Source organism: Mytilus edulis, chromosome 10 (assembly GCF_963676685.1).
Source record: "Mytilus edulis chromosome 10, xbMytEdul2.2, whole genome shotgun sequence".
NCBI lineage: Eukaryota > Metazoa > Mollusca > Bivalvia > Mytilida > Mytilidae > Mytilus > Mytilus edulis.
In genome coordinates this window covers 54378970-54404048 of record NC_092353.1, presented here as the reverse complement: position 1 = coordinate 54404048, position 25079 = coordinate 54378970, and the positions used below count along the sequence as shown (strand labels likewise).

General features: G+C 33.9%; 1 protein-coding gene across 2 annotated transcripts in view; it reads left to right on the top strand.

Annotated features, from left to right (window-relative positions):
• The window catches only part of LOC139492493 (ankyrin-1-like), a 59000-nt gene extending 36379 nt beyond the window's left edge, over positions 1–22621 (top strand). The window contains exons 3-5 of one of the 2 annotated variants that reach the window (XM_071280668.1): positions 10560–10777; positions 13588–13684; positions 18244–22621. In XM_071280668.1, the coding sequence (XP_071136769.1) occupies positions 10560–10777; positions 13588–13684; positions 18244–20897 (2969 nt within the window). In that variant the 3' untranslated portion in view covers positions 20898–22621. The remainder of the gene's footprint in view (positions 1–10559; positions 10778–13587; positions 13685–18243) is intronic. The other variant, XM_071280670.1, reaches the window with a different exon arrangement.
• The last annotated feature ends 2458 nt before the right edge of the window (positions 22622–25079 follow it).

The following is a 25079-nucleotide window of genomic DNA, read 5'->3' as shown; positions in this document are numbered from 1 at the left end:
TTTTGAATGTCAATTGTCAGTCCATCAGAAAAAAGCAACACCAAGTTGAAAACATCATAGATATTACCAAACTTAATATCATAAAAGCAACAGAAACATGGCTAGTTCAATCAATTACAAACAGCCAAAGATATCCGCAAGAATATAATATATATATCGCAAATACAGGAAAGGAAATAAAACCGGAGGAGGCGTCCTAATAGCCTTAAACAAGAGATATTTAAGCTCTGAGGTACTGGAAATTGACACAGATTGTGAGATAATTTGGGCACGGATACAGCAGAAAGGCACAAAAGATCTATACATATGCGCCTGCTATAACCCAAAGAAATCGGATGTTGAAAGTCTTAAAGACATTTGAAACATCAAACTAACGCAATAAATGCATGCCAATTGATCGGGGGGGGGGGACTTCAACTTCCCAGGATAGAACTATGCAAAAAATGTCTATACCAGGGAACACAGCACATAGAACAAAATTACCATTTTGCAGAAATCTTTGACGACAATGGACTAACACAGCTAGTGCAAGAGTCTACAAGAAATAAGAACACGATTCACCTAAGAGAATCCTGAAGAAACACATGCACTTCGAAAAGATTTTGGACATGCATCAAGCATAGGAAAAGCGATAAAAGCGGCACCTCTAAGAAAAATGGTAGCTTAGAAACAGATCCAAACATTTTAAATGAACAATCATGTCAATTTTGATCTGTATTTTCCACAGCAAGTAACATCAGCAACAGTGAATTCTACAATCAAAATCATATGTCCGATTCACCAAAACATTACATTGACTGTAGAGACATCTTCATCACAATCAACGGAGTGAAAAACAACCGAGAAACATTAACCCACACAAAGCCGCTTGACCTGATAACATCAGACAAATGACACTCAAAGAACTTGCAAGCGAAATCGCTCACATACTTAACATTATATTTAATATTTCGATAGAGACAGGCAAAGTGCCAGCTGAATGGCGAGCAGCAACAGTCACACCAGCAAAAAAAAAGGGTCAAAAGTACATCCCAGCAAATTACACACCAATATCTCTTACATGTATTTGCTGCAAGATCATCGAACACATTGTTACCAGCCACATTATGAAACACGCAGATGCAAACAATATTCTTTATCCACTACAACATTGATTTCGAAGTAAACGATCCTGCGCGACGCAATTCTTAGAATGCATTGATGACCTGACAAAGAACCTTGAATTGGGAAAACAGTCTGACCTACTGAAGGCATTCGACAAGGTATTCAATAGCCTACTTCTACATAAACTCAAACACTATGGAATTAGGGGAAAGACCAACAGCTGGATGGAAGCATTCCCGGCAAAAACATCCCAAGTAGTAGTAGATTAGGATGAACAGACATGCAGAGCAAAGGTAGAAGATTGAGTTCCCCAAGGGCCAGTCCTAGGCCCAAGTCTATTTTGGTTTTACATAAATGACATAGCGAATGACGTAAAATCAACAGTTCGTTTCTTTGCTGATGACACAGTAGTCTACCTAACCATTGCCTCAGATAATAATTGCCGGCACCTATAGTCAGACCTTGATAAACTGGCACTATGGTAGGAAAAGTGGAAGATTGGAGTTTCACCCAGAAAAGTGTAGCGTGCTGACTGTTCTTAAACATGAAACGTCAATTAAGTACCTGGGCTGCACCATCACAAGCGAACTAGACTGGGGATAACACATCAACAACATTACCAGCAAAGCCAGTAGAAGCCTTGGTTTCCTGCACAGAAACCTACAAATCGGCTCTAAAAGCATCAAAGAGCAAGCATACACAACTCAAGCAAGGCCCCAACTAGAATACGCCACATATCATCAAAAACATATTGACCAAATTAAAAAAGTTCAAAGGAAGGCTGCACGATACGTTACCAAGCGCTACAGAAACAGATCAAGTGTCATGGACATGATTAATGAATTTGGTTGGAGAGACCAGGGTTGCAATACTGTCAGGGTTTCCCCTGGGTCAATTATTTTTTTCGCCACCTCTTTCGCCAAAACAATATATTTTTCGCCACTTGATTATTTTTTTCGCCAAGTAACATAAATATATTTTTCGTTTAAAATTTACCTTTTTTTCTACCCCCCCCCCCCCCCGTACTTCCTTTAAATAAGATGATTTCGCGCCATTGCGTCTATGATTATTCTCTCAAAATTATTTTACAGTCTACATTTCAATGAAGAAACACTAAACATTTACTTTAAAACAACAGAATTTTTTTTAACTTAAAAGGGAAAAATATTCATTGTATTTTAAACAACTTTTCTAAATGAGGGGCCACTATACTTTTAATAATAAAGAAGATATAAGTCCTGGAATATAACCAAATTTCATGGACATGTTTTGATCATATAATACCAGTATAGTTCGTTGGGAAAGTTTCTTTAAAAGAAAAATACTGATGTGCCCTTTTGTACTAGCTAAGAAGTGTTTTTACAACAAAACAAAAGCTTTTATCAAATGAAATTGATCCTTCATTTCATGTGTAGTCATTTCATTGAAGGGTTACTCTCATTCGAGGGATTGTTCCCAACCTTTTGGACAGTTTTCTTTTCTTGACCATCGTAAATGAAAAAGTTGAGACGTAATTTTATGCTTCAAACACGTGTGTCACTCAAACGACTTTACAGTAGACTCCCTAAGCAATTACCTATATTAAAGTCAAAGGATAATTAAAGTTTTAAAACAGAGATTTTTCTTGCTTTTGAACATTTTTCGTCACAACAACAGCTTTCTTTTCTAAACTATCTTTAAAAGGAGTGGAGACGTCAAAAGTTAGCTTCAAACACGTGCGCCGCAAAGTGGTAAATAAATTATGTATGTGACATTTAGCGGTAGCCATTTAACCATATATTTTTTTCAAACAATACAATCAACACCTTTATTAATTAGTCCTTTGTTGTCGATAGCTATAAAATGCAATCAGCTGATTATTGATTTTCTGTCCAAATCTTAATGAGGTCAAGGTGAATTCCGTTATTGTCTGATCGGGTAAAGTCCGAGAAACTTGAAAAAAAAAGAAAATAAACAAGATGGAGGAAATAAATCGTTATAAATATTTCTTTCGCCAAATTCTTTCGCAAATGACGATTTTTTATCGCCACAATTATTATTTTTTCTCAAATTGTGCCAGCGGAAACCCTGAATACTGTACAAGATCGTCAACGACAAAGTAGACATCAACACAAACATGTATCGTCAAAGACCAACTAGAGTATCCAGACATACACAAACAACATCATGGATAAATGGTATAAACAGCAATCAAAGACTCTAGGAAATTGTCCTTCTTTTTGAACGCAAACAAAGACTGGAACAAGCTTCCCCGGAGATCGCCACAGCACAGTCATTTGAGACATTTAAATCTCAAATGACCAACCTATTAAAATGAAGATTAACACTTGTTTTTAACCTGTTTTTAACCATGCAGAAACCTATAAAGCTATTTGCCAGTATATTAAGAAAGTTAAATGTGGGCAAAATATGGAAGAGGTAGAAACCCAAGAGATCCTTTCTGTGTCTATCTGTTACTAAGGGCAATTCGTTTTGCATGAATTTATAGCATGTGCAACATGTAAACAAAAAAATGTTGTCAACAACGTACTGGTAGACTCAGAAGTAGAACAACCATTCAGCGGAAATGGAGTCTTCCATATTATCACATACCACCTGTTGCTCATTGTTGATCAAATGTTTTTAAAAAGTCAAATTCCTTTAGCATGTTGCAACAATAATGAACTCAGTCATTGATATATATTGTAAACATGTGGATAGACTATTTTATTTAAGACAGGGGTATACTTTTGGATAGACTATTCCATTCAAGTCAAGTGTTAAAATCTGTTAAAATATGTTAAAACTGATCTAGTAATTGGACTTTGTTGGATATGTTTGCTGTTACCTTTTAGTCTAAAATTGAAAGTTTTCAAATATCAATTTGAATCTTTCAAATTACATAAAATTTAATGTACTTCCTGGATTGGGTAAAATGCATCTGTTTTTCGGGACTAAAAGACAGTATCCAGAGCAAGATTTTGACGAACTTTTTTTTAATGTAATTGTGTTAGTATTTTACTGATTAATGTACTCATGCAGTTATTTGTATTGGGGGGAAGTAATCTAGATATCAATGGATAGCTAGTATTTATATTTTCATAAAAAAATTATTGAATGTAATGAACATTGGCCATAGTCAAGAATTGCATCAGACGAAAAGGGTTGATTAAGTCATATTAACGCAAGAATAACAAAAGCTTATGTATGGTACTTATAGTTTGGTATGCTAGAAGTGCTACATATAACCCATCAGTGGCACATGAATCAAAACAGAAAAAAGCCAAATCAAATACAAAGTTGAAAGGTGAAGAACATAAAAATCAGTTTGTACAATTAGTTTGATCCATTAATTTTTTTTGTTAAATTGAATTGTGCATCTTTGCAGGTTATTTTTTTTCAACTTAATTAATAATTTGCTTAAACAAATTGAAGCTCGATATACCGTTTTTCACAAATCCTTTAATCATTCATGATCTAACTTGCCAGCGAAATTTGATTTTCACATTTTCGCAAATGTGAATACTAAACCCAATGAAAGAACATATTGCCGCTTTGAAACCACACAAAGTAGGAAATACTTTTGATATATGACGTATACATGTAGTGTTTTCTTAAATTTGTCTTTTTTCAGCAGAAAACACAATTTTTGAGAAAATATCCAAATTCGGAGACCGTTATCAATCCATGTCTATATAAAAAAGAAGATGTGGTATGATTGCCAATGAGACAACTCTCCATAAGCGACCAAAATGACACAGAAAGTAACAACTAGAGGTCACCGTACGGCCTTCAACAATGAGCTAATCCCATACCGCATATAAGGCTATAAAAGGCCCCGAAATGACAATGTAAAAAAATACTATAGGTCACCGTACGGCCTTCAAACATTAGCAACGCCCATACCGCATAGTCAGCTATATGAATGAATCTTTATTGCAAAGCATAGACATGCTAAGGCAAAATTAACAACATATATTACATGATATAAAACATGAATAGACAACAGAGAACAATAGTAAAATACAATGACATATAAATTAAGTTATGAGACTATATGAGATCGAATATTCCATGCAGCTATTACATAATTACATAGTTTGATCGTGAGAGACTTACTAGAAGCTTGTAATAAATTTAATAGTTATAAAAATCCCCGAAATGACAATGTAAAACAATTCAAACGAGAAAACTAACGGCCTTATTTATTTAAAAAAAAGTATGCCTTCGTGTATTCTCCGTCGACAAACTGCCCGTGAAATCTAGCTAATAAAGAACAACAGTGTTGATAGAAAATTACAACATTCCAGGCCCTTTTGTTTTCATTTTAATTTATAAACAATAGTAAACAAGTTCGATTCTGATACTGATTCCAATAGTTCCTGTTACCTATCACATAATCTGTGCATTCCACCTCTGTCAGGCGCACAATATCTTCGATAGCCAAGGATTACGATCCACTCCCCTCCTCTTTCTGTTTGATCCCGTCCTGCTTTTCCCAAAACTACTTGTAGATATAATTTTTTTTTTGGCCAAAGTGTTAATTCCTGTACATAATGTCGAAGTATAGGTGTGATTATGATCCGGTGACATATTTGAATAAATTACTTCCCATGATAATAAGTTCGCAGATGAAATAACATATGATTGAAATATCATTGAGAAAACAAATGTAATTCACTGAATTGTGAGCTTAACATGCTTAATTTGTGTAAAACTTTTGTTCATGATACAGGAGGGTTATCAGTGAATATAAGTACATATTCGTTGAGAATGATTCATCTGCATTACAATGGATCTATTATGAATAGAAACTTGTCTTCAAATGTCTGGATCATTTATTTCCATGTTTTCTTGGCCCCAGCAAGACACAAAAGGGCTCTCATAAGATAAGAGCAATTATAACAGACTAGCTGGGCATTTAAAGATGATGATTAAATTTATATGTATATATGTTACAGGGAATTTCTGGAAATTTGTAAAATCACTGAACTGATTAGTGATTTTATAAAATCCCTGATTTTGACTAGTGATTTTACAAAATCCCTGAAATAATTAAGATCTTTTTTACAGATTCACTGATTAAACTCAGGGAATTTGTAAAATACATTCATTCATTTTTATTAAGAATTTCTGTGAAAAAGACTACAACAGTAACACTCAATAAATTTGAGGTTAATCTAGTCTTTATTTTAATATTAAGTGAGCGGTTTTCATGCACAAAACAACTGACATACTGTAGAACAATGGCTCAGGCACAAATGTCTTGAAATCAAGTGCAAACATACACACAAAAGTTACTTCAAATAATTGAGTCAAATTTAAAGTGCAACATATGGAACCAGGGAAAATATGATAAACATTTTGGAATATTTTGTCAATCAGCCGAAAGAAGACAAAACAAGCTCTTATCACTACCGTGTTTGAAAGAAAGTTACTGTTTATTATAGTTTTTCTGTATAATTACTGTAGAAAATAAAACCAATTATATCAATTTTTTTAAATCAAATATAAAAACTGAACATTATGTTGATTGCTGTCATTAGAGAAGAAAAACACATATGTAAGGTATAAGAAATGGAGTGTGATCCAGTGGCAAATATGTCATGCATATCAGATCAAAAGCATCTTATTGCTGCATGGAAATTGATATATAAAAAGCAAATAAGTGTTGTATTATTAATTTGCTGCCTACAAAATAACATTTATATTCACAAAATAATAATAAAAAAGACAACAGAAAATATTGGTAATAATACTTTGTTTTGTACTTGCATGTTTATGAATAGGTTAATCTAACCAAGCAAAAATAAACAAAGTTTTACTTACTTTGGTCATTTGTCAGACACATGTATTCTATCACAAAGTGGTATAACTTTGAATAAGTTTCTAAAATTTCTCAACTCTTTTAATCCAAATAAAGTAAATATTTTGTTGATAAATGAAGGTATGAAGTTCTTCAATGTGGAGATTTGAAAAAATTGTTAAAAACGATATTCATCAGATGAAGATGTTTTAAAAATATTATGTATGTCTTGAAGACATATACAGCATAGTTAAGAAAATTCACATATCAATAGCTTATAGTGGTAGGGATGTCACCCAAACTTGTCTTGCAAAAATAAGCAAATTCAGAGTGGTCTAAATACCCGTTTAAATGCCTTTTAGTCATTATCATTATACACAAGTTCTAGCTCACAGTGTTTATTAAACAAATATATTTCTAAATCATTAGTGATCATTCATTTGGTCTATCTTTATATTAAGAAAAACATATTTCTAATAGCATGTTATACTTTATTGTAATCAGGGATTTTACAAAATCCCTAGCTCTATTTTCAGTGATTTTGTAAAATCCCTAACAATTTCAGGGATTTTACAAAACCACTGAAACTGTTAGTGATTTTACACAATCACTGATTAGTCCAGTGATTTTACAAAATCCCTGATTTTACAAATTCCCTGTAACATATACATGTGAAAGATGAAAACGTTAGTACAATGATGCAGATATTTTATTATCTACTTACCGGTTTTGTGTGCCCCCGTAGGAGAGGGGACATTAAGTTTTACCCTTGTCCGTACGTACGTACTTTCAAAGTTAGTTTCCGATCTCTAACTTGAGGTTGCTTCGACCAAATGTTATGGCACTTATACACCATGCTTATTACCACAAAAACAGATCAAATTTGAATTTTTGGGGCATCACTTTAATCGTTAAAGAATTATGCCCTTTTACAATTTGATTTTTTCGTTTCCCAAAATCTAACTTTAGTTTGCCTCAACCAAATGGTATGTACTGTGTGAATGCGTATGGTATGAACATAATGCCTATTTCCACAAAAAACAGATCAAATAGGGATTTTTGGGTTGTCACTTTAAATAATTCTAGAGTTATGCCCCATTAGAAATGGGGAAAAAATTGAATATTTCGTTTCCGTTCTCTTACTTGAGTTTGCCTCAACCAAATGATTTTAAACTGATAAAAAATGCTAATTACACCAAAACACAGATCAAAGTTTCCATTTTGGAGGAGTCGCTGTAACTGTAGAGTAATGCCTATTACAACTGGACAAATTGCTGATTTTTTCGTTTCTGTTAAGTTTGCCTCAACCAAATGTTATGAGACTTATACACAATTGTTATTACCACATAACTTTATATGATATGCAAGCGGGGACACAATCATCATTGGGGTATTTGGTTTAAAAAATGTGTCCGAGGACCCGTCCAACCAACCAAGATAGCCGCAATGGCTAAAAATAGAACATAGGGGTAAAATTTTGATTTTGGCTTATAACTCTGAAACCGTAGCATTTAGAGCAAATATGACACGGGGTTAAATTGTTAATCAAGTCAAGATCTAGCTGCCCTGAAATTTTCATTCAAATTGGACAATCGGTTGTTGGGTTGCTGTCCCTGAATTGGCAATTTTAAGGAAATTTTGGCGTTTTTGGTTGATATTTTGAATATAATTATAGATAAACTGTAAACAGCAATAATGTTCAGCAAAGTAAGATCTACAAATAAGCCAACATGACCAAAATGGTAAGTTGACCCCTTAAGGAGTTTTTGCCCTTTATAGTATTTTTTTACCAATTTTTCGTAAATTTTTGTAATCTTTTACAAAAATCTTCTCTGAAACTACTGGGCCAAATTTAACCATACTTTACCACAATCATCTTTGAGGTATCTAGTTTAAAAAAATGTGTGCGGTGACCCAGTCAACCAACCAAGATGGCCACAATGGCTAAAAATAGAACATAGGGGTAAAATGAAGATTTTGGCTTATAACTCGGAAACCAAAGCATTTAAAGCAAATCGGACAGGAGTTAAATTGTTTATTAAGTAAAGATCTATCTCACCTGAAATTTTCAGACGAATTTGACTACCGGTTGTTGGGTTGCTGCCCCTGAATTGGTAATTTTTAAGGAAGTTTTGCCGTTTTTAACCGGATTTTTGTGACAAAAATGTCGGTTATTGATTTGGGGATGTACGGCGGGCGGGCGGGCGGGCGGGCGGGCGGGCGGGCGGCAATCAAATGTTGTCCGTGCATTAACTCATGAACCGTCAACCAAAGCTTTTAAAATTTTAATATGTTATTACTGACAACTATACGAAGGTCAAGTTCAATAATGGCGATTTTGACTTTTACCGTTCATGAGTTATGGTTCTTGAAAGATTGAAAAATGGAGTTGTCCGTGCATTTACGCATGAACTGTTCTACCAAAGCTTCCCAAATTTTAATATGTTGTTACTAATGACAGAATGGAGGTCAAGTTCAATAATGACGAATTTGACTTTTACCGTTCAGGAGTTACGGTTCTTGAAAGATTGAAAAATGGAGTTTCCAGTCGTGTCCGTGCATTTATGCATGAACTGTTCTACCAAAGCTTCCGAAATTTTAATATGCTGTTACTGATGACAAAATGGAGGTCAAGTTCAATAATGACGATTTTGACTTTTACCGTTCAGGAGTTATGGTTCTTGAAAGATTGAAAAATGGTGTTTCCCGTCGTGTCCGTGCATTTTCTCATGAACCATTCAACCAAAGCTTTTGAAATTTTAATATGTTGTTACTGATGACAAAATAGAGGTCAAGTTCAATAATGACGATTTTGACTTTTACCGTTCAGGAGTTATGGTTCTTGAAAGATCGTAAAATGGTGTTTCCATTCACGTTGTTGCATTTACTCATGAACCATTCAATCTAAGCTTTTCAAATTTTAATATGTTGATACTGATGACAAAATGGAGGTCAAATTTGATATTGACGATTTTCACTTTCACCATTCATCAGTAATGGTTCTTGTGATATTGCCACAAATAAATGTTAATAAATCCGGTTTGCTGTCGTTGTGACAGCCTCTTGTTTGGTTATTATCTTGAATATTATTGTAGATAGAGATAAACTGTAAACAGCAATAATGTTCAGCAAAGTAAGATCTACTAATAAGTTACGATGACCAAAATGGTCAGTTGTCCCCTTAAGGAGTTATTGCCCTTTACAATCAATTTTAACAATTTTCATAAATTTTGTAAATTTTTGTAAATTTTTAACAAAATATTTTCCTCTGTAACTAATGGGCCAAGTTTATTATAGATGAAGATAATTGTAAGTAGCAAGAATGTTCAGTAAAGTAAGATCTACAAACACATCACCATCACCAAAACACAATTTTGTCATTAATCCATCTGTGTCTTTTGTTTAATATGCACATATACCAAGCTGAGCGACACAGGCACTAAAGAGCCTCTAGTTTATTAATATATAGAAGTAAATATATGTATCTGTTGTCTGTTGGGTGTATATATTTTTTGCTTTTGCTCAGTTACATGTCCCCTTGTCATCTTCTGCAATCCTGGCGTCTTGAATATGCCCGAATATTTGCTCATATTTGCTCGATTTTAAGCAATCATTATGTCTAGTTTTTTGTTGAATGTTTTGTCAAGATGTGGTATCATTTGTTTTACAGGTGGTCCAAATTCAAACATGTTCGATATAACTCTACTTATAACATTGCTTGCAAATCTAACTAAGTTAGATCTCTACAACGAGTTGCCGTTAGTTACAGACATTACACCATCGGCTGATGTTGGGAGGATAAAATACTATAGGAACCTCATATCACATAATAAAGATGGAAAGATTGACAGCTCATTTTTCGGCTCAGCATGGGATGATATTGCTCAGGTATGAATAATTGCTAGGTTCAATAATTTAAAGGATATTAACCAGATATTTCAATATTTAGAAAAGTTGAAAGTGATCCATTTTTGATACACACTTTCAGGATATTCAAGAAAATGTGTATAGATTCAATCATACATAATTCTCTGGTATTTATGTAGGACTCAAATCCATGGTGGGTTCCAAATCTATGACAGATTCCTAATCTGTGGCAAATGTGACGTCATGCCATCCCAAATTTATGGCAAGTTTTGTAATTTCCTAATCTATGGCGGATTTTTGTTGTTTCCAAATCTATGGCAAATTTTGAGCAAATGGAAAACAATACAGTACATATTGTTCAATGACTTGTCTGAAACCAATGGACATGTACGACATGTCTATAAACATTTGTGAAATAATGGTCAACCAAATTGTGATAACCACATTTTTTTTGTAAATGATGAATTCCTCAAGCCCGTCAGCCAGTTTTCACTTGACCTCCTCCCTATTTCATGGATCAGCGAATAAGGTTAAGTTTTGGTGGTCAAGTCCATATCTCAGATACTATAAGCAATAGGTCTAGTATTTTTGGTGTATGAAATGATTGTAAGGTGTACATGTCTAGTTGGCAGGTGTCATCTGACCTTGACCTCATTTTCATTGTTCAGTGGTCAAAGTTATGTTTTTGAGTTTTGGTCTTTTTTTCCTAATATTATATGCAATAGGTCAATTATATTTGGTGTATGGACATATTTTTGATGTACATGTCAGTCTCGCAGGTTTTATTTCACCTTGACCCCATTTTCACGGTTCATTGCTCAGTGTTAAGTTTTTGTGTTTTGGTCTGTTTTTCTTAAACTTTAAGCAATAGGTCAACTATGTTTGTTGTATGGAAGAATTTTAAGCTGTACATGTCTGCATTGCATTGTTCATCTGACCTTGCCCTCAATTTCATGGTTCATTGGTAAAGGTTTAATTGTCATGGTTAAGATTGTTTCTTAGAAACTATAAGCAATCGGTCAACTATATTTAGTGTATTGAAAAAAGTAAAATCGCAAAATTCTGAACTCAGAGGAAAATCGAATTTGAGTGATTGTAAGAAGTACATGTATTTCATGTTTGGTTTATATAACCTTGACATCATTTTCCTGGATCATATTAAGTTTATGTGATAGTTGTAGTAAAGCTTTATATTTAGGACTATCAACCTTATATCCATGATTACAAAAGAAGGCGAGATATTTCAGCGTGTGCACTCTTGTTACACATCTTTGTGAGTTTTATTATGGAATACAGTATAAAGAGATAAACTGTCGTTTTTTATTTAATAGGTCAGTTTATGGGAAACCACTTGTGGTAGGTCAATGATATTTAGTATGCAGTTGTACACGCATTGGCATATCTCATTTCCGTGATGATTATTTGTCTATGCCTCCTCAGACATGGTCTATTGACTGAAACATAGGCTAAGTTTACATGTATTAGTTTCTGATTACTCAGTGCGTCAGTTTAAGATGAACCATTTATTGTAAATGATATTTGGTATGTAAGTCTCATTTCCATGGAAATATGGCCCCACTCCTTCATCATGGTTCATTGACTTTGAACTTTTACATAGCTTACAAGTTAATGTTTGTGTTAAAGTTTGTTTAACATGTTTAAAGAGTCAATGGTATTTTTATGCAGTTATATTAATATTTAATTAGCGCTGGCATATCTCATTTCCATGGAGATTGTTTTGCCATGTACCTTCAGTCATGGATCATTGACGTTGAGTATTTACATAACTTACATGTTGAAGTATTGCTGTTTTAATTTCAACATTTGCATTATCAAAATTACAAAAAGGCGTGAAATATGTCTGTGTTAACAGTTTATTTAAAAATTAGGAGAAATGTCTTTTTGCTATCACGTAAATGAGCATCAAGAAGTAGGTATAATATACTTTCAAAGTTTCTGGTTTATAGACAGAAAGTGTATCTTGTAACGAGGGGCTTGGTGTACAGATTGAAATTTGAAATTGATTTGAAATTGATTTTGGTTCAGATGTCAAAAATGTACAAAGAAAGAAGATGAGATATGTCCAAATGAGACAGCTCTCTACCGCAGACTATATGACGTACAATTTTTAAACAACTATAGGTCAACAATGAGCAAAACCAATACCACTTAGTAAGCTACATGATCGAAAATAATGAAAAATAAAAACAATTCAAAATGGAAATCTAACAGCTTGATTTATGTTCAAAACAATGAACGAAAAAAAAATAATGATATACAGCACAAATAAACAATTTCCACAGTATTCCATGGAAATTGATTTATTAGTACAATTTGCTTCAATATGTTTAAAAAAAGTTCGTTGCACACTATTTACGAAAAAAGGTGTATAAAATGTGAATTTTAACAATATTTTATCAGAACACTTTCATCTTGATTTAATATATGGAGTCAAAATTTATGAGAATTCATACCCCCTGTTGTTTGCTCAACGTCCATCTGGGACCCTTACTGACATGTCTGGTTTTAAGGTTGGAACCGACAGTAATGTTTTCAGCCCGCCTATGTAAACTTTTTACTCAATATATGCAAAAAGAAATAATTGGGTTTATACAATGTACATAGAATTCTCGGTTACCTAAACATGAAAGCGTGAAGGTGAGAATTAGGCATGGTGTCCATTCAGATGTTAATTAACATGATTGTCCTGTTGAAAACCATTATAGTTATTGAGCAGACTACGAAAAAGCCTTCATATACAGTGTCATTATGATTTTGAAGTAGAATGAATGAAAAGAGTTTCATGTAACTGACCTTTTGAATATTAACAGGCCGTAGGAAGACTTGGTGGCCAACATATGATTGATGAATGTAAAGATTTAAGAACATCAATTTTGGAGCAATCAACAGTACCTTGCGACATTAAAGGTATTCACAAATTCAGACCAATTATAATCATTGGAAAAATAAGTAAAGAGCAAAATTTAAGACAAATTCTTAGTACCTTGGAACCAAGAACTAATCGAATAATCAGATCCTTAAAGCATATAAGATCACCAACACTTAAGATGTATAGGTGAATCGGTGGAACATTGACAAAAGAACACAAACTCATCATGAACATCAATAATTTAAACAAACAACAAAGATTGGGATCACAGGTGATTCATATCTTTTATGTGAATGCATTCATATAAAGTAGTTTTCAACTGTCATATATATGTCCTTTGTCCTTGGCCTTATTTTCATAGTTCAGTGAAAAGTACTGTTTGGTTCTGTCATGTGAAATCCCAACTGACTGACTAAAACATGATAATGAGGTCAAAGTCCTTGTATGAAGTGGCAGACAGATTCAGACGTGACCATGAATGATTCCATATACTGAAATGCGAAAGAAAAAACATTTAAAACCCTACAGTTTAAACCCTATAGTTGCAAAAACATTTAAAACCCTACAGTTTAAACCCTATAGTTGCAAAAACACTAAAATGACACATCATAGGCAAACATGACAAACAGAACTAAATGACTTTTATGTCAGTCATTTTTGCGTTCATTACACACAGTCATTGCATTTGACGGTGACAAAACCATTGATTTTTAATAGGGGAAAACCGAGTTTCCATCGAAAACAACATTATTTGAACTTAAAACATGACGTTATCAATTCAACTTTTTTTTTAACTGCTAACATTTTTTAGATAATGCAGTAATGAATGATTTTTTTTCAAATCTTTTACAAGAATTGCATATTCTAAAATGAGAAACGTTAGTCCGTTAGTATATATTTGGTATATAAATCCTTGCAATATCTTACAAGCCCGTCATCTGAATTAGACCTCATTTCATTGATAAGTGATCAAGGCTAGGTTTTTGTTGTACGGTTCATATATCAGATACTATAAGCAACAGACCAACTTCATTTCATTTGGTGTATAAAACGATGGATGCAGATTTCTGACTGTCAGATTTCATCTTAACTTAACCTCATTTTGAATGTGGTTTTTAAATTTGATAGATGCTGTTTGTGTTGGTTTTTTTTGTTTGATATTTGTTTGTTTTGAGATCGTGACACTATGATGACTGATGTACCCATTTTTTTACTATTTTACCTGTTTAGTCTGTTAAGTTCTGACACGCATCATTGTGAATATAATGGAAATTGATACTACTGTCATACAAGTGAGAGGTTTAGCGCTATAAAACCAGCTTTAATCCAGCATTTTCTACATTTGAAAATGCATGTACCAAGCCAGGAATATGACAGTTAATGTCCTTCGTTTGATGTGTTTTATCATTTGATTTTGCCATTTGACTAGGTACTTTCCGTTTTAGAATTTTTCTCGGAATGTTCAGCATTTTTGGGATTTTATTTTTTTCATGGTTGAAGGTTCTTTGGTCATGATAAGTTTTCATTGCTTTGTCAATTTATCAGATACTATAATCAAAAAGTAAAATATTTATTCTCTTTATTGACGCATTTTTATAAGGGGGCATCTTTACCCCACAGATACATTCTTCTTTTATTTGTCTATAAGCTTATCTTATTGTTTCTCTAACCTTTTTTTTTCTTCTTTTTTTTTCTTCCTTTTTTTCTTCCAACATTTTTTTGACACGCCCGCCTCTTGTTTCTGTTGCAGTTATGAAGACCAAAAATGGACCATCGATAGACCTCATCATGAAGTTTTACCAGATGACCCTGTTAAGGATTTCATCATCCCCTTAAGAAGTTATCTCCCTTTTATTGATTTTTTTTTCAACATGGCCCTCCCTCGTTGTTTTTAAAGATATCATATAAAAAAGAAGATGTGGTATGATTGCCAATGAGACAACTATCCACAAAAGACCAAAATAACACAGACATTAACAACTATAGGTCACCGTACGGCCTTCAACAATGAGCAAAGCCCATACCGCATAGTCAGCTATAATAGGCCACGATAAGACAATGTAAAACAATTAAAACGAGAAAACTAACGGCCTTATTTATGTAAAAAAATGAACGAAAAACAAATATGTAACACATAAACAAACGACAACCACTGAATTACAGGCTCCTGACTTGGCGACCTTTTTTGGACCATAGGTAGATCTCATCATGATGTATTACCATATGAGGCTCCTTTGAGAGTTATATCCCCTTGAAGCATTTTCTTTTATTTGCATTTTTCTCAAAAAGTGTTAGAGATAGAATCGATTTGAAAACTGGAACAGATACAGGAACAGATGGCAATGTTAATGAACATATACAATCATTTTGTTATCAACCCTTATAAGGAGTTATTTAGAGAACCGGAAGTCGTAGAGTCTTTGGACCTACACCAATAATCTTAAGTTTTTATAAATTAACCGTTTGCAAGAGATGAATTATTCGTAAAAGTAGGGGTTTTCTTATCCCGGACATTGATTGCCTGAGCTGTGTTTGGCACAACTTTCGGGAATTTTGGGTCCTCAATGCTCTTCAAATATATACTTGTTTGGCTTTCTAAATGTTTTGACATGAGAGTCACTGATGAGTCTTATGTAAACAAAACAAGCGTCTGGCGTATCAAATTATAAGCCTGGTACTATCCACTAGCTTCTCATTTTCTATGAATAATATGTCATCTATACTTTGTCTATAGACATGATAGAGTGGTTAAGATATACACATTCTTTTGACTGAAGTTACCTGACTTTTCATCTTTTTCAAATTTTCAATTCAATGTAAATATTTTAAGTTAAGATCTGTGTCTCATTTAAAGTGAATTGTAAATCGGCTTTATTTGAACTATAGATAGCTATAGATAGCTGTACTTGTCCTAATTTTTCAGTTTTTCTCTTGTTTATCATCTGCCTTGATGGTCATATGATAATTTGTGTTCCCCTTGAGTGTGGGCAGGTTTTGGTCGAGCCTGCAACTTTTGTTGCAGAAAGCTCGACATAGGGATAGTGATCCGGCGGCGGCAGCGTTAGCTTACTTCTTAAAAGCTTTATATTTTAGAAGGTAGAAGACCTGGATGCTTCATACTTTGTATATAGATGCCTCATGTTACGAACTTTCCGTCAGTCACATGTCCAATGTCCTTGACCTCATTTTCATGGTTCAGTGACTACTTGAAAAAAAAGTTAAGATTTTTTTGTAATGTTAAAATCTCTCTTATTATAAGTAATTGGATAACTATATTTGGTATGTGCGTACCTTGCAAGGTCCTCATGCCCGTCAGACAGTTTTCACTTGACCTCGACCTCATTTCATGGATCAGTGAACAATGTTAAGTTTTGGTGGTCAAGTCCATATCTCAGATACTATAAGTAATAGGTCTACTATATTCGGTGTATGGAAGGACTGCACTGTAAGGTGTACATGTCCAACTGGCAGGTGTCATCTGACCTTGACCTCATTTTCATGGTTCAGTGGTTATAGTTAAGTTTTTGTGTTTTGGTCTGTTTTTCTTATACTATATGCAATAGGTCTACTATATTTGGTGTATGGAATGATTGTAAAGTGTACATGCCTAGCTGACAGGTGTCATCTGACCTTGACCTCATTTTCATGGTTTAGTGGTCAAAGTTAAGTTTTTGAGTTTTGGTCTAACTTTCTAATACTTTATGCATTAGGTCAACTATATTGGGTGTATGGATATATTTTATGATCTATATGTCTGTTACGCAGGTTTTATTTGACCTTGACCTCATTTTTACGGTCCATTGCTAAGTGTTAAGTGTTTGTGGTTTGGTCTGTTTTTCTTAATCTATAAGCAATAAGGCAACTATATTTGTTGTATTGAAGAATTGTTAGCTGTACATGTCTGCCTGGCATGGTTCATCTGACCTTGACCTCATTTTCATGGTTCATTGATCAATGTTTCGTTTTCTTGGTTAATGTTGAGTGTATGTGACAGTTGTAATAAAGCTTTATATTTAGGTCTATCAACATAATATCAATGATTAGTAAAGAAGGCGAGACATTTCAGCGTGTGCACTCTTGTATATTTATCTCTGGTCCAGTCAAATTCAAGTCTTGAACATTGATTATTACTTCTGTCTGCATTAAGTGTCATGCATGAACCTAAAACAAATGTGGACTTATTTCTAAAGTCTAACTCAGCGTGTCAGGATTGGGTTCTGCTCATTGTTGACATACAGTTACTTATCTGAACTTTTATCAGTTTTACAGTGGTATTAAAAAATAACAAAACAACCCAATTAACAATCAATCATTCAGTCTTTCATATATGGATGTCGCATTACCCAACATACCACATCTTCTTATTTCTGTATCATAATTTAACTATGTCTTGGATAAAAAGAACTATATAGTATGTCTATAATAGTTAAAATTAAGAAGTAGATCATGATTTGTAAAAAAAACGTTCAACACTGACGGATACTATTTTAGCCGTATTGGGTGATATATACCAACAGCTAAACATCAACCAAAGTACATTGCATGTTTTAAAGATATTAAAAGCTAAGAATTATTTGTTTATATACATATATTTCAGTTCAAATGAGCCAGATTTTGGCAGGATGGAAGATGACTAATGTTTACTTTGTTGAAACCAGAGCTGCCAAAAATGTACTTGAATGTGTACAGGAAAACAGTTGTGTAACTATTACAGCGAGTAATGGTGTGGGGAAGACAGCAATCATACAACATGTGGCATTAAAAATGGCAGATAGAGGGTATAATATTATGCTGGTAACAGCTCCGAATGATATAGTTAAGTTTTACAACCCAAATCAGAAAACATTGTTTGTTATGGATGATTTTTGTGGAATATATTCCATAAACCAGTTTGACCTTAACAGTTTGGAATTAGTTATGGAACGTATTGAAGAATTGATTGAGGATAAATTTACAAAACTAATTGTGGCATGTCGACTTCAAGTTTATCAGGATGAGAAATTTGAAAGCTTATCAATTTTCAGGACATGTGTATGTAACCTTTTATCAAAAGATTTGTGTTTATCACAAACAGAGAAACAGTCAATAGCAGACTTATATCTAGAAACAAGATCACCAGAGATTATCCAGTACAGCGATTTATATGATTGTTTTCCCCTCCTCTGTAAACTATATAATGATAATCCTGATCATAATATAACAGATTTCTTTCAGAATCCATACTCAGTGTTTGAAGCGGAGATTGATAATTTGCACAAACATGGACATTTTGGGAAATATTGTGTATTGGCATTGTGTGTAATGTTCAACAACAGACTTGAAGAGAAATGGTTGACAGATGAGGTTAACACAGAACTAAGAACAATCATAGAGAACACTTGTCAAACATGTAATTTGGACAGATATACTTCTCCACTTATTCTACTTGATGAGATAAAGTCACTTCAATATACTTTCATAAAACAAGAACAAGATGTATACAAAACTATACATACTAAACTATTTGACTTCTTGGCTTATTATTTTGGACAACACACGATTCAATGTGTTATTAAGAATGCAGACAGTGCAGTAATTGGGCAGAGATTTTTATTACAGAGCAATAGTTACATGGATCAGTTTGTAACTGTGATACCATCTTATTATCATGTGATGTACATGGAAAGAATGATTGATGATTGGTATAATGGTAAATTACAGCATGTGTTTGATAACATCAATATGAAGATACCAGCGTTCAGACAGAAATTCCTCTGTCATTTGAATACAGTTAATATTTCATCCCAGAGACAATTAGCACTGATCTGTGATGTTAATTACAAAACTACTGTACTGTTTCGTTGTTGTCTATATGATGATATTCCTTTGATTCTGTGGTGTTTACATCATGGCGTTGATGTTAATCAGTGTAATTGTGATGGTATGAGTCCTTTGTTTGGTTCAGTACTTGAAGGTCATTCAAGGGTAGTGCAGCTATTGCTGGACAACAACGCAGACATTGACAAATGCATAACCAATGGAGCATCTCCCTTGTTTGTAGCATGTCAGAATAATCATATAGAGACGGTAAAGATATTACTGGATAACAATGCAGACATTGAACAGCGTAGAGATGATGGGGCATCTTCTTTGTTTGTAGCATGTGAGAATAATCATATAGAGACGGTTAAGATATTACTGGATAACAATGCAGACATTGATCAGCGTAGAGATGACGGAGCATCTTCTTTGTTTGTAGCCTGTCAGAATAATTATATAGAGACGGTAAAGATATTACTGGATAACAATGCAGACATTGAACAGCGTAGAGATGACGGAGCATCTTCTTTGTTTGTAGCCTGTCAGAATAATTATATAGAGACGGTTAAGATATTACTGGATAACAATGCAGACATTGATCAGCGTAGAGATGATGGAGCATCTCCCTTGTTTGTAGCATGTCAGAATAATCATATAGAGACGGTAAAGATATTACTGGATAACAATGCAGACATTGATCAGCGTAGAGATGATGGAGCATCTTCTTTGTTTGTAGCGTGTCAGAATAATCATATAGAGACGGTAAAGGTATTACTGGATAACAATGCAGACATTAAAACTTGTAGAGATGATCAAGTATCTCCTTTGTATGTTGCTTGTAAGAATAATCAAATAGCGATAGTAAATTTATTACTTGATTACATTGATAAATGCGCAACTAATGAGTCTCCTCTGTTTGTTGCTTGTCACAATAATTATATAGAGACGGGTAAGGTTTTACTAGACATCAAGGCAGATAGTAATAAGTGTACTGATATTGGAGAATCACCTTTGCATATTGCTTGTAAAAATAACCATATAGAGACAGTCAAGATCTTACTGGACAACAACACAGACATTGATAAGTGTACAGATAGTGGAGTGTCCCCTCTTTTCATTGCGTGTCAGAATAATCATATAGAGACGGTCAAGATATTACTGGACTACAATGCAGACATTAATAAGTGTACAGATAGTGGAGTTACTCCTCTTTTTGTTACATGTGAGAATAACCATAAAGAGACAGTAAAGATATTACTGGACAACAATGCAGACAGTAATAAGTGTACAGATACTGGTGCATCTCCTTTATATATTGCTTGTCATAAAAATCATACAAACATTGTAAAGTTATTACTGAACTATGCAGTTATACATGTAACTGATTGTACAGATACAGGAGCATCTCCTTTGTCTTTGTCTCGCTTGACAGAGTCAAAATGCGAGACATAGATATCTGATGTTTCTGGCGGCGACGGCGGTGTTAACACTGTATTGTTTGTGATTAGTTCTAGTTTATGGTGAACCACCAGTGGTAAGCCAAAGATATTCGGTATGCAGTTGAATTAGTACTTGCATATCACATTATCATGAAGATTATTTGGCCCCGCTCCCTCAGTTATGGTCTATTGACGTTAAAACTTTTGCTTAGTTTTCATGTATTAGTTTGTGATTAGGTCGGTTTATGGTGAACCACTAGTGGTAGGTCAATGATATTTGGTATGCAGTTGTATTAGCATTGGTACAACTCATTAACATAGAGATTACTTTACCCTGTCCCCTTAGTCATGGTTTTATTGACTGTGAGATTTTGCTTAGTTTACATCTATTTGTTTGTGTTTAAGTTTTTTTCAAAAGGAACTACTAAGTCAATAGTATTTGGTATGCAGTTGTATCAGCATTGGCACATCTCATTTCCATTGAGGTTGTTTAGCCATGTTCCTTCAGTCATGGTTCATTTACTTTGGATATTTGCAAAACTTACATGCTAAAGTGTTGCTATTTAATTTCAAAATTTGCATTATGGAAATAACAAAAAAGCGAGATATTTCTCTGTGATTATAGTTTATTCATTACTTACTTTGTCAAACCGTCTATGTATTTTTCATTAGATTGACAGTAACTTTTGTATGATCAACACTCAGTTTTAGGAAATATCTTTAAAATATTTTTGTTAATTTTATCTGAATTTTCGAAGAAACACTGGTTATTGATTTGGGGATGTTAGGATGTCGAGCTTTCGGGCAGCTGCCAAACAATGTCTGTTTATTAACATGAAAACAATATGGTTAAATTTTGATATAATTCAAAAGTGATCCTTATTTTGCAATTGAGTTTTATGAATATATAGTCTACCAATGATTGTATCTGTTCAATTTAATGGTCAAGAGTTTTAAAAAAAATCTGTAAAAGTATAGTTTTAAGTAGATGTGACAGTTTATTTGTGAGTGGTATTTTAATTTTGTTGTGTGTGTGTTAATGTTAAATTGTTACTTGATCCTGTTTGGGGGTCAAGATTCGCAAATATTATTTGCATTAGATGATAATATATTTTTATTAAAGACTTAAGGATATATTTCATTACATAAAATTGTGTAGATAAAGTTGTTGACATCAATGAGCATGCTGCAGATCTGTATTAGTTTACAAAACTACCATGGGCTAATGCCAAATTAAAAAAACTAATATTTTAACATTTTACTCAAGGATTCATCAACTTTCAAAGGAAACAAAATCATACTGTTACATGAATCAACTTAGAAACATAAACAAGAATAAATATATCAATGTAATGTTTATGTTTGTTGCTTTAAACCAGGCTGATTCCAGCAATTTTTAACTTCTATCCAGTGTTCTTTTTTAAAAATGTAAATTTCACCAATTTTTAGTGTATTCTGTGGTATCTTATAACATAAGTTTCTATATCTCTTGGCAAAAGCTTAATAAACCTTGTATAAAACAGATATTAACTAATTACCTCCTATGAAAATTTCACACCAATTGATTCGGTCAATTCTAAATTTTCTTTGTTTAAAAAATACAAAAATATGTTTTTGATTCATTTGTTACACTCCTGTCATATTTTTCAGTAACTAATATGACTGTTTGTAAAAGAATGTTTAGTAAATCAGAAGTGATATCTGATTTAAATTTTCAATCTAACAAAAAAAAATAAACCTATTAGACACTTGATTTTTTTAAATTTCTGAGCGAAAAACAAACTTTTAACATATTTTATCTGTTTATGTGAAATACACTTTAATTTTTTAAGAATCTTGGGTAAAGAGTGTCCAGAAAAATCACAAATACAAGACAGATCGACTTTCTTATGGCATTTGAAAGATGTTTCAATTTTTATACGACCGCAAAATCGGTCGTATATTGCTATCACGTCGTCGTCGTCTCCGTCAGCGTCGTCCGAAGACGGTTGGTTTCCGGATAATAACTTGAATATAAGAACATAGAAATCAATAAAATGTTAACATAAGGTTGAGAGCAGTCTAAGGGAGGTAATCCAAAACAATTTACAAAATGTAAAACAACAATGTTTGATTACCTCCCTTACACTGCTTATGACTATAATTTGGATTTTTTTTTTATTAAAGTAATGGAAAGGGGGAGGTGAGCAAAAATTGGTGTGTGTGTGGGGGGGGGAGGGGTAGGTTAATAAGAAGTTGTGGTGGTGGGACTATTTTTTCTCATTTCAGATTTCAGAAAAATTTTCAATTTATTTTGTTTGGGTGTTTATATTCAACAGGATAGTGTATTGCACAATAGCAAAATAAACCCGTTTTATTTAAGGGGGAGGGGTCAATTCGCAACAGCATTATGTATTGCACAGAAGCAAACAATTGAATATAAATACAAATCATATATAGTTACCAATTTTTAAGTTCTTTGACTACAGTTATTCTGTGGCAACCTATTATGTGTCAAATATTTAATTACAATCCAAATTCAAACCTTTATCAAGCGTTAACATTGTGTCCATTTTGGCCCCAACTTTTCAGGGTTGGACATCTGCGGTCGTATTTAGCTGCGCCCAGCGAAGCAATTTATTTAAATAAGGAAGCATGTTGAATTTAAATTTGTTATAGATAAGCTTCATCACAAACTTGTCAGGAGTACAATTCTGACCAGAAATTAAGTTGAGTCTTTACATTTAACATATAATGTAAGTGCATTAAGAACAGGTTTAAAAACTTTTATATATTTCTTACATATTTAAAAATTTTGCTTGTGGTCTATTCAAAAAAAAAAGATGGCTTTCCTTTATACCTTTGGCAGTCTCTTGTTTGACATTATATATATATATAATATGCTGCTTTTATGTCAGATAATGTATCATAATAAGTTCTTACTACCAAAAATTGTAGCTGTTTGAGCTCTGTATAAAAAAATAATGTCTGAAAATATACCCAAAAATGTCAGGAGTGTAATGCCTTAATTGTAACATTCGTGTTATTATTATAGAAATAATGTTGTTATTGTTGGTTTCTTGATTATCACTAAATGTGAACATCACCTGTTGCAGATCATCAGTAAATAGTTATCAAAGGTACCAGGATTATAATTTAGTACGCCAGACGCGCGTTTCGTCTACATAAGACTCATCAGTGACGCTCATATCAAAATATTTATAAAGGCTGTAATCAATGTGAAAAATAACGACGAGGAGTGTTTTATGTGGGCCATAATTTCGGCCTTGCACCATGACGAAGTAGACCCAAAACCGACGGACATATCAACACAGTACTACCGCTAAAAGGAAAAGCTCAATCTTGAAAGAATTGAGTTCCCGGTCTGCCTCAAAGGTATCGGCAGGTTTGAGGAGGCCGACTCCACCATGGCGGTCAATGTATTTCGAATAAACGACAAAGAAGTATACCCGCTGCGCATTTCAGTCGTTCGCGAACAGCGGGACAGAGACACCAACTTGCTGCTGTTCGAGGTCGACGGGCGAAAGCGCTATTGCTAGATCAAAAATAAGTCCCTGCTGATGTTGAGCCAGATTTTGGATCACAACGGTGAGACCCACATGTGCTGCAGGTGTTTAAACAATTTTCACAGCCAGGAAGTCCCGGTGACCCACAACGAGTGCTGCGTCATACACAAGGCGGTCATGATCGAGCTACCCAAGGACGGGATCTACCAAAGCTTTGCCAACAACGCCCACTTGATGAGAGTCTCTTTCGTGGTGTACGCGGATTTGAGTGCTTTACCGAAAAGGTTGAACCCGACACCACAGCCGCCCCTGCAGATCGAGTTGTGGAGATGCTAGGAAACATAGTTCACCGATTTGCCCAAAAGACGTGGAATCAACCCACAGGAGATCATGAAACTGACGGACGGCGAGAACGTCAAACCACACACCAAATCCTACCAAAAGCACACGCCGTCGGGATTTTGCTACTACATGTATATCAAGTGATTTGAAGACAGTGTGTATGCCAAAGCACCGGTAATGTATATCATGCAGAAGCCGAGAGAAGATGTGGCGCAGGTCTTTGTTGAAAGCCTTGAGAAAGAAATCAAGGCCATTTACACCGAAAACAACATTAAGAAGCCGATGGTCTTGACGGAAGAGGAAAAGAATAAAACACCGGGAAGCCACACAGTGCTGGATCTGTGATG